The sequence below is a fragment of the Aphis gossypii genome, chromosome 2 (genome assembly GCF_020184175.1).
Source record: "Aphis gossypii isolate Hap1 chromosome 2, ASM2018417v2, whole genome shotgun sequence".
NCBI lineage: Eukaryota > Metazoa > Arthropoda > Insecta > Hemiptera > Aphididae > Aphis > Aphis gossypii.
The window spans coordinates 66971932-66984620 of NC_065531.1; the positions used below are offsets into that span (position 1 = coordinate 66971932).

The 12689-nt window shown below is 23.9% G+C and overlaps 1 protein-coding gene across 1 annotated transcript; it reads right to left on the reverse strand.

Annotated features, from left to right (window-relative positions):
* Window positions 1-16: 16 nt before the first annotated feature.
* Window positions 17-7191, reverse strand: LOC114129698 (uncharacterized). The gene is made up of 3 exons (XM_027994497.2): window positions 6935-7191; window positions 6762-6814; window positions 17-1485 (listed from the first exon to the last, which is right to left on the reverse strand). The coding sequence occupies exons 1-3, from the start codon at window positions 6968-6970 to the stop codon at window positions 1077-1079; spliced, it is 498 nt and encodes a 165-aa protein (XP_027850298.2). The 5' UTR covers window positions 6971-7191; the 3' UTR covers window positions 17-1076.
* Window positions 7192-12689: the final 5498 nt, after the last annotated feature.

Below are 12689 nucleotides of genomic sequence, written 5' to 3' on the forward strand. Positions count from 1 at the left end.
CGAAAAAACTATCCTAACCATAAATATTATTTTAATTTACTTTTAAATAAATGTTTTATATTTAATAAATATAATTTTTAATTTTATCTGTGATTTTTCTTCTCTTGTAGATTTATAGCAAGCTACACTAAACTTTTCATCTGAAATGACGTAGCTAAACTTTAAAATAAAAAAAACAACAATCATAAACATCGTATAATTAATTACCTATTATTAACATATTTTTAAAATAATTTCTTATTATCTATTTATATTTTAACTATTAAGTGTACCGTGTATGATTAGTTAGCACAATAAAATACTACATGGTAATTATTAAATGTACATTGCTTAAATATTTATCCGCTAATAAAAATTAATAGATTTAATAAATGATGTACACGGAGAATTAAAATTAAATGAAAAAAACAATATTGTTATCTATATTAGCTATATAATATTATAGTACATACTTATATTATTACTACTACAGCATAATAATATATTTGTATATCTATAGGTGCCAAGTATTAATATATGCAATGGTACCTATCACTTATTCGCATAAAAACAGTATGATACAAACCTTATTTTTTGTCAAATTTTATGTTTTCTATGAATTTATTATTAAAAAAACAAAATGGTGGTAGTTGAGATGTTGAGAATAATTAAAAATGTTTCTATTGAGCATACTCAGTCTATTGCAGATATTTGACAGTTAGAAATCGATCTTCGTACTAAATGCACGTCAAGTAAAATAATCAGTGGATTATTGGTTGCCGTGTTTTAAAAAAAATAATGTTGTATAAAAACATTACAGGGTTTCCGAAGAAACTATTTAAAAATGAATATCATTACTTATCGTTATCGAGTATTGAGTACGAAATTGTTAAAATATAAAAATATAAAAATATAAATATAATCTATATAAAATAATTATATAAATATAATCAAAACATTATAATATTCGTATAAATTGATGAAAACGCCAGCCTTGTCTTACCTATAGAGGTACAGGAATATTATAGCAGAGAAAAAAATGGACGACAAAAGTGGAAAATAAATAAAAAATTAAGAAAAAAAAAACGATAGTGGGTTCAATCACGGGTGTGCACCAGTCTAGCTATGACTTTGGACCTCTTCTGCCTGCCCGGCCAAGAGTAGTACGTCTGTAACGGCTGCAATTGTGAGACTGGATACGCCGTGTGTGAATCACTGGTTCTAATGGTCGTCCGCTGATCTAAGTACGACTGTGGATGACTTTCGGCTGTCTCAGATTGCTGCTGCTGCTGCTGTTGCAGTTGCCGTTGGCGTTGATATTGACGATGCCGATCTCGTTGCTGCTGATAGTCTACCTCGGCCGACGAGGACGAGACAGACGACGACGATAATTTATCCGAGTAGGGTTTTGTGTGCGTCATAGTTTTCGTTTTTGGATCCATCAGCACCACGTGGTGATGGTGGTGATGTATTGTCTTGATCCGCCGGGGCATGACAATTACGATCCTGAGAACAACAAGTCGGGCGTGAAAATCACCTTTAACTGTTATAGTATTAAGGCACTATTTGATGATTGTCCTGCCCGTGTCTTAAATCTCAACACTAACCTAGAGTACTTCGCGCGAAGTGTCCAATAGGTTAACACTGTCCATACTTAGTATGATATGCTCCAGTGAATAGACGATCTCCAAATTTAGATTTTTAGTAATTTTTGTTCAACGATACATTTTATTGTTCACTACAGAATTTAAAACTGTTTAACAACAACTAAATAGAAGGTACATATCTGCAATTCTTCATTTAAGGATCAGTTTGGAAATAGTTACCAAACATAAGATTACATTAGTTCTTAATTCTTATTTAATATATTACCTGAAGTGTAATAAGTTATAAAAACTTTTCTATACCTACTATATAACTCAATAAAGAATAATCATAGATACCTACATGAAATTTTCATTAAATATTCATGTAATCATTTTCTATACATAATTTAATTTATAAACTATTTTAACTTTTTTGAACAATTTATTCATGTTAATAAAAAATTATTCGCTAGTTTAAATTTATTAAAAAATATAAAATATACTTAGTAATATATTCTGATAAATCATCTTCGTTCAAAATTGTTTTTAATATACAATGGTATACCACTTAATTTAATTTTAATACCTTTATCGAAGTAGCCTACTCAAATCTTACTGTACAGCAAATCGATACCCACTTGACCACCTTTTTATGAATCATGAAGTCATAGTATGTAATAAAAATGTATTAACAAATTATTATTAAATTTATTTTCACCTTATTATACCTATTTTTTATTCATGTGTACGCTACATACATAAACATAATATACTAACTACGATTGACAATCAAGAGTGTCCTATGCTCAGTATACTCCCAATATTTTAGTATTAAATATTAAATTAAAGTTTTACGTAAAAAGTTAAAACCATTATTTTTAACCTCAATATAATTTCTAGGTAGATATACACTAATAATATAATTTTTGTAATTTATATTTAAATTCACAACAACTATAGTGTCTCGCCATTTATGTTACATGAATTACATATTATATCAATAGAGAACTTATCTGTATATATTTGGCACACCTGACCGACAAAGTATTATATAACAAAATGTTTATTAAACTTCTAACGTAACGTGGTCACGTGTCATTAAAATGCAATCAAGCGATTCTCGATTGATTGTCTACTATACCAGAACTCGTCACACAAGAGTAAATAATTCGTTTTTATTTCAGAACTTGTGTCGGATTCCTGAACATATAATAGATATTAATGGATAAAAAAAATAATAATAATAATAAACACACTAACCAAAGTTATTCAACTAAACGTTCTTTTATAATGCTGAAAATTTGTACATTAAACACTTATATAGTATACTATACTATTATAATAAGTATAATAGCCACAAATAAAATTATTAATATTATCAATCCTTAAATTTTTTATGTTGAATAGATAAATAATAATTAAAATTAAATTTTAACAAAAATAATAAATAGGAGTAAAAAGTACATAACTTAATTGTAGGTGAAAGTTGTAAGTTTTGTAAGTTGTGTTTCAATATCTGTCATTTTTAAAAATCTGAACTAAATATCCATATATTAACAGAAGATTAATGATGTATTTTTCATGTTAATTAATATTATGATTTTCAATACTTTTTTTAATATAGAAGGCTTTCAAAAAATATTTTTAGTAATTCTACTTTATTATTCATAAGGTTGAAACTTTTAATTGGAAATGAGTAAAGTAATAATGTAATAACTTCATCTATATGACTACATTGTAATGGAATATTTCATTTTTTTTTTTTTTTTTAATTGCAGAATTTAAAATAAAAATATTTTATTTAAACATAACGTGTAGTATAAATAAACTTATAAAGTAATAGGTTTGTTAATCTTACAAGGGTGACTCCTTTTCATGTATTATAAGTTACTGATTACAACATCGATATCTATATCATGTTATTTTTGCATTACATAATAATGTCCATTATTCGATTGGTATCCTGATTCATTTAATTATCTGTCTTTAATTTCTAAAATAGTGTTATGATTTAACTAGCGTTAAGATTTGTATAAACAGACCGTTACATAAAATAGCATAACAAATTACACTTTGAAACTATTGATGCGATATATAAACAATAAAATATATAAAAATATTTTTAAGTTTTAATTTAGTGTAATCGGTTTTTTTAAAATATTATAAAATATTTATTAAATTTTCAAGAACTTAGAATATAGCATACTATGCAAACATCAAAAAATGACTTTATTTCTCGCATATAGAATTAAATTTACAAATGAGTGGTCAATATTATTTGATTAATATTTGTTTAAAAGAAATCATCTCTTATTATTTTTACAATTTAGTATTCAGCCTTCGCTGCAGTATACAAAATACATAGATAAATGTATACTGTAAAGTAAATTAATAACATTTATATTTATAAGTATATTTTTTTAAACTTAATCATACATTGATTATTTTTCTTTATCGGTACTTTCATTTAAACGCTCCAAATAACAATTTGAATACAAATTCATAATGATTTGTGAATAAATAATATAATAAATAAATATGTTTTAAAATGCAATAAAAGTATATAAATTAAATAAAAAATATTAATAAATGGAATAAAAAAAAGTAAGGCTAGTGGTTACTGCTCTACTGTACATTAGATATCAAGAGGTTCACTGTGATGAATGTGGTCAAATTTTAATTCAATGATTATATACGAAAAACGATTCTGAGAAGAAACAGTTTATCAGCTTTTATCACTAAAAAATACCACATATTTAATTATATGTATTGTGTTAAAGACATTCAAGTAATTTATTTTACCACCAGTATTAAAGTATTTTGCTTTATTTTATTTTCGAAAACATTGCATTTATTATATTATTAGTAAAAAAAATAATTTATTTCATTATTATAATATTTTTATAATTTATTTATTTAATAATACATACTTATAGGTACTAAATTAATATATTATTGTTATTAATCAATAAGTTAATATCACCTTATCGTAAAACAATGTGAATAGATTCATGTTATGTACAATATTTTAAAAATGCTGTAAAAGATTTAAGTTCCCTCGTTTTTTTTTTTTTAATTTTAAATATTTTTTATTATACCATCTGTTTGCATAAATAGAGCAATGAGTAAATTTGATGAAAAAAAAAATGTATCACAGAATAAATAGAAGCTTCTCAACGAAAAAGTAGAGTCCCTACGAATAAAATATTATTTTATGTATATAAAATTATAATTTAAGTACTTGGTAAATATTTCAAGTTTCTACAATTATTCGTTATTAACTTTTGGTATTACGTAAAATATTCACCATTTTCTTAATTTATGTTATTTTGTTTCTCAGTTATTTTGAAAAGTACTGAGACTAGAGTCTCAGTCCTCAGAAGCATTTTTCTGCACCCAAAATATAGCGATAAACAAAAACAAAAATTATTTTATAATAATTAAATTTAGTTAAGATTATGTACATATTTATTGTGATTATTCTATTTGTAAATTAAAAATATTCTGTGGTTAATCGTTTAAAGGTAATAAATAAAATCAAGTAGATACATACGTTATACATTTATGGTTAGTTTTATTTATTTACAATAATAATTTAAAAGTTATTTTGTCTTTAATATATTATTGGAATCGTCATTTTCAAAAAAAAAATACACGGAGATTGATCTCACGATTTCCAGATTATTCAAAAAACAAACAAAAAAATAATATCAATCGTATTATAAAACTATGTTCAAAACGTTTAAAAAACATATTATGTAATTGTATGCTCAAAACGTTAAAATATACAAAATATATTTTGCATACCTATTCATATTATAACGCACTAGAAGTTAACATAACTTAATAGCTTCTTTGACATTACAAAAGAAAATGTATGAGTTAATGAACATTTATCATCATATGTTTTTAAATAATTTTGAAAATAATATTAATGATTTGAAGAATGGTTTACATAATTTAGCATATTTTTTTATTACACAACTTATGCAATGCCTATTTGATTGTGGGTTAGCGAAGAGGCCTACAATCAAAATCACATCGACGCAAATAAATTTAAATTACTTTTTGACAATACTTGAGTAGATTATTTATATTCGTTTATTTCTTTAACAATTTCTTTCAATAGTTTGTAAAACTAAATTTAAATTATTTTGTTATTTTTAGTAACGACTAATGACATTTGTTGGAACCATAACAGTAGATACAAAATAAAATATATACATATCTTATCCATTTACATATCTGAGTGTATAATATTATTTTAATAATTTATTAATCTTCTTTATTTTGATCAATATTACTTAGATCACTTAATAATGATACGATTATGAATTAAATAATTAAATGTAATTCATAAAAGCATCATTGATCATACTAATTAAATTATGTACGTCATGTAATATGATAATTAACATTGTAATCATCTAGTTGAAAAATACCTAAGTACCAAACGAAATTGTATAAACAATATAATATTTATTATTATCATTAATATTAGTACTTATAATAAAAAATATTTAAATTCTGAATATGAATTTATAAATCACGAAACAAAATTAAAAATGAGTATCTATATATTCTAATATGTAACTTTAATGAAAAAGAATATTATATGGATAATATTGGTGTTTAAATATGTAATTGAGTTATATATTTTCTAAAATATTAAATAATTATTAATTTTGTATAAAATTGTATCCCGGTCTACCGGTATCCATCTATCAACAAAGTTTAATTAACAATTAATAAATTATTTAAAAGTTTTAACCAATTGTTATTGAAGTTTCGTACATTCTGTTTAAACGTAGATAATTTGCAATAAAAAAGTTTTTACATATATTATAAGTACAAATATATTAAAGCAATTGTTGCGTTTCTTATTTGAACTTAATATTATGTTTAATATGCATTCAATAGGTATTTATCTATAATATTTAATTATGGATTATTTATTAATGTAATCGTTTTTAATTATGATTTTTACGTATGTTTTCCAAATAAGTTAAGTAATGAAATTATTATATATAATTATGTAATTGTTTATCTACATCTTAGATAAATAATGTAATCGACCATTAGAGATCAAAACTATGAACTTCATAATATTATCTTCCTATAAATTACACGTCATCCGATTATTGGAAGAATTTATTATAATTAAATTTGGAACTATTAGCTCTTTTAATGGCTTACCTTTTGTCTTCACAGTCGACCAAATGTGTCAAATGTTGTACGATGATCACGATCTGTCAACATAAAAAAACACAGTCATAATAATATATGCAGCTGCCCAAATGTGTTGTCTACTTTTGTATGTATGCAATAAAAAGAATTCTTCGAAATATAAACCTTATACTCAAACTTACGACAGCCAAAAATTGCACAGTCTCGAGACGCGCCATGTTGACGTGACGACTGTTGGAGTTCTATGCGACTCGCCGCAATACGCATTTGCCGGACTTCGGTACGATTATTGCTTAATAACTTAATACGAAAAATCGCTTTGATTTACGTATAACCATCGCTCCCGCGGAGGGTGTCACGGACCACTAACCATAGAAATCTAACACCACCACCACCACCTTTCCACTACGCTATGCATTCACTGCGCGTATTGGATGTACGCACCACTCTAGTCGGACAGTTCTTTAAATTTTTTTTTTCATTCTTACTCATTTCACTAGTCACACTTTGTTAAATACAGTATATATGCATACCAATTTCTTTGTGTCACGTACAGTGTCTACCGAACCTGTTACGTATATGGGTTTTACAATATTTATAACATATAATTGTACATACTCGATACAAGTAACTACTTCTAAAAAAAAAACTTTAACTCAATACTTTCTTTTTATATTATGCTTATTGTTGTATTGTTAATTTTAATTCAAGATCGCGATGATTGATTTTTGGGTTTATTATTGCATTTTAATAAACATTCATCGAATTCGGTATCTCGTGCTTATACACGTGTGTAAAATATTAGATTCTAAAGTGAGTATATAGAATATATTGATTAAGCAATGATGTATGTGTGACGTGTGTGTATGTGTTTTTTTTTTTTTGAGTTCATGTAGTGTGTAAAATATTCTAGCTTTTTTCGAGCTATTTTTAGACGACTGAAACATTCGATTTTCAAAGTATTTTTTTTTTTGAAATGTGTAGACAAAAAAAATGTTGGATGCTAAAAAAACTTGAAAATTTAATACAAGGTTTCTTATAATTTTTTATTATTGCAGTAAAAAAAAAAAAAAAATCAAAAATCGTTAGTAACAATTTTTTTATAATTGTTCAATGTTAAAATGTTTACGAAATATGTCAAAATCGTGAAAATTTGTAAAAAAAAATTTTGTAGTTGAAAATTCGTAAAAATTTTAGTATTTATATCTAAGGTTAAAGAACTCAATGAATAGTTTTCCATAAGTTATAGGAAAAATGTTAACACCTAAATTTAAAATTATTTTTAAATCGCGTAACGATAACGATTTATCCTCAAACAATTTTAAATATTTATTATTATTAAAAAAGTATAAATGGTAGATACTTGAAACTTTCACCAGTTATTTAGATTGGAATTCTCTTTACATAATTTAATTTTCAAAATATTTGACTTATTTTAAGGCTATTTACAGTATAATTTGAATCATTCCTTTTTTTTTTTTATTTCAATAAAAAAAATTTTGACTAAGTCAAAATATTCGAAAATTTAATACAAAGTTTTTCATGAGTTAGTCTTATAGCGATTTAAAAATCATAAAAATACATAAACACAATTTTATGTACATGATTTAATTTTTTTTAATTTTCAGGTCATTAAAACATAAACAACCTTCTTCACCACCCAGTGGAAAATATATTCTAGGCTGACAAATCATCTCCGTTCAGAATCGTTTCTCGTATACAATAATACCTATTATTGCATTTCAAATTTAACATATCCATTATAGTAACCTACTCAAGGTGTGAGATGCACTCGATAACTACCGTACTTTTTTTTTAAATTTTATATGACTAATACAGAATACAAATACAAAGTGTAAATATAATAATATAATTATTATGTTTGTATTAAATTCGAAAAGATAACTAGATACACATAGATGTGCATAGTGTTGCGAATTACTTGCTCCGGTGATTATTTATAGGTAAAACGAAACAAAAAATATTGTGTATTTCTTTAGGCGCAATGTATTTGCATTCTGCGGATACGGCAGATAATTAGCAAAAATATGGAAAAATTATGTCTCAACTACATATTTTTTTTTTATTCGAAAAATTTACAATTTATATTTTTATATAATAAAATTATATATAATTGTTCATGTACATTGTACATAGCAATATGAAATAATACATAAAGATGAAGCACAAGATGAATGAAGTCATGTAGCAATGGAACCCTCTAATAATTAATTAATTACATTTATTAAATAAACTATTTATTAATATTATGTTTTTTAATTTAAATTAATGTCTCGAAATGAGTTTTTAAATTATAACATACAGACGTATATGACGATTTTCATAAGCTTTTGAATCAAAGTTCGTGACGTTTTAAATGTTTAAATCTTTTCATAACTCCTTGTAAAATATATTAAGCCTATAATTTTATTATTAAATTATATGAATATTTAATAAATTTATGGTATGATATTATGTAAAAATATAAGAAATACAGTTAGATAATATTAACTATTGAAAATACATTTACTTTAAATCAATAACTCATTAGGTTAAAGGTTTGTCCTTGTACATTATTATTATATATATACATATATATTCCACTATACATATCTTTCCTAACTACCTAAACTTTAAACTATTTAAATATATGAATAAATTAGTTTACATAGAAGTTAATAATTTAAATATTTACATAAATTATTATTCTTGAAAATTGGTAACCTCAGATACGAGTATTCTAATAAACTTTTAAGTTTTAACCGCAATTTAATAGTAGAAACTAATTATAACAATTTTACAGTTATAAAATAGTTATACATATATTTTTAAATTAAATTCAAACATTTTCAAACTAAAACCTACTTCGAATTTATTTATCTATATATTTTTTGTAAAAAAAAAAACGATGAAAATTAGTTTTTCATCGTCTAATAGTCTTTTATATACCTACTATAATATAAAACACGCTATATATCACTTTGAAAAATCAAAAAAGGGAGGAGTAAAGTTTTTTTTTTAAAATTAAATTACTAAAATAATGCAATAATGAGGGTTATGAAAAATAACGCACCTAACAAAAATTTGGACCCAAAATATGTGTCAAGAAAAAAAAAATAATAATGAATTAAGAAAACATATTAAGAAAAATGTCAGTTAATTGTTAAACGTCATTGTCGAATTGTTTACGACGATAAAGCCATTATCTTTGTGGAAAGGTTAGGTTGTATTGTATGGACTCATATAGAATTGGAATCAAGCTGCGACCACGAAAAAGTTATTTTATTCTATTGTTGTATTATTTTCAACCGTTGAAGATATGCTAGAAATGCCACAGACACAACGGCGTTGGATAAATATCAACTACTTCTGGTAATTTTCGTTATGATGTTAAAGAACGGACGACTGCACCCAATGCAGATCCGATTGCGTAATTTATAAATAACATTTAAAAAAAAAACTTTTATGAAAAACAACAGATTTTGAAAATGAAATTAATCAAAGCAGAATGTGATCAATATCGACAATATCATTCCACGATATCAGTTTTTAATGATTCTATTCATGCTACTTGCTAAGATATAGTTCAAAAAGAAAACATTTTACAGGATTTTTCGGTATTTTGTAAAATCTAGATTTTCTGTTTTATCCTTGTATGTTAATATTTTTTATTAAAACATAAAATTAAGTTAAGACGGCGCAACAAGTAGGCAATTTAGGGTCATTGAATAAAATGTGCATGTTTAACAGGGGATTTTAGTAACTATTAAAATATAGTTTTAAAATTTAACTTCCTGTTGGGAATATAGTAGACATTAATTGCCCTATAATATTATATGATATAACAATTTATTTATAGCTAATTAACAATTTATAAACACAACTAAGAACTATTTTTTTTTTTTAAATAAATTTTTCAAAACAAAACGACTTTGTTTAGATGCAAACTAAAAGCTTTTTAAGTTCTATATTACGTTTTAGTGAAAAATTAATATTTATTAATTAATAAATAAAGTTATATGTGTTACTAATATTTTGTAAAAAATGTGCACTTAATAATTTATTTTAGTATTAATTCCAAGCATTTAATAATAATATAATATAATAACATAACAAAATGTATACCTATTTTTAGTTTTAATCGAAACACTTACTTTGCTCAATAGCTATACTGATACTAAATACTATTATAGCATTTTCTAGACATGAAATTATTTTCAAAATATTTGTGTTGTGTGTGAACTATTTATAAATAGATATTTGATATTTTTGACTTAGTATTATAATATTGTACTGTAATAGTAATAAATAATTATTAGGTTAAAGATTTATGATATTATGATATTTATAATATTTTAACCTACCAGACACTTTTTTTCCACTTTTTTATTCTTTGAAAAATAGTAAACAATATTTTAACAACAGTAAAAATCTACAGCTGCATTATAATATTTTTTTTATTGTTCTTGAAATTATATTATATCTGCTTTGACCAACAATAATAATATTATCGGCATATTTTATAGACTATAATATTTTTTTTTTTACATTTTTACTTTTTTTTTTTTATTTACGAAAAACAATATTTTTGGTCATAAATAAAATTTGAAAATATAATCCGTTTTTAATAAACTGTATTTATTGTGATTTAAAAGTATCAAATATCATAATAATATGAAATTAATAAATATTCATAAATTTGTACCTATTACAGTAATAAAATAGTTAATGCATCGTATAATAGAATACAAGTCAAACGCATGCAAAGTAGATTGTGTGTAACCATCATAAACACCTATAAAGTAGTTATAAATTGAAAGTTATAAGGCGTTAGTAAGAAAATATTTTTTCATTTACATCAAATAAACATGATATGTAAAAAGTACGAATAAACATAGTTTATACATTTTTAAAATAACAAACGACCATACTTGATTAACATAATATATTAATATGCATATTATGTTAACTTAATACACACAGTCACACCTACGAGATCCGTTATCGATGGTATCAGAAAAAAATATACAATACGGTAACGGTTAATGAAGCTTCTTTTTCAATATTATCACTAATAAACAAATAAATCAAAATAGTAAAAAAAAAAAGCTACTCACGCGATATTTGATTGTGTACGAAAACTGAAATCATAATCGATATAGATATTTTATTTTATTTTGAGTGATAAGCTGACAAATAAACAGGACATTTTTTATAACGTAATGTTTTTAATAATTAAAACACTTACATGAAGCAAACATTTGTTTATGCTATTTACTATGACTTTGTTATTTAGTATTCTCCTGTTTAATATGCGTTAATATTTTAGTATAGTATTAAAGTACCTTTGTCTCTACCTCTATTAACATTTTAAATATAAAACTAATATTAAACACAATATTTTAACTATTGTTAATATTCTTTAGTAAACTTGCAATAATAATATTTATTGTCTAATTGGTATTGACCGTAAAAAAAACCTATTATATTCGTGACCTTTTAAAAATAAATCAAAAGACCAAGGTAAAATATATAAACACTTTCACTTCACAACATCATTATGGTAGCAAATACAAATAAATTAATAGGTATTACCTATAATTTATTCATCTTCACTAATTGCTGATCGAGTAGTACCTATATTAATTGAATATTACACATATATAATGTATATGTAATTGTTGTATGATAATTAATTTTAAATTATAATATAAATATTAAGTATATATTTTTAAAACTAAATAAATTATCAAATAAAATGTAAAAAATAATTATTTAGGTATTACTAAAGAAATATCTCTTACTATATAATACAGAGGTTCCCAAACTGTGGGTTGCGACCCAAAATTGGGTCGAGATTATATTTTTGGTGGGTCACCGCTTTATTTTTATATTAAAAATAAATATGTATTTTTTGTTGTAAGTAACTGATTCTCT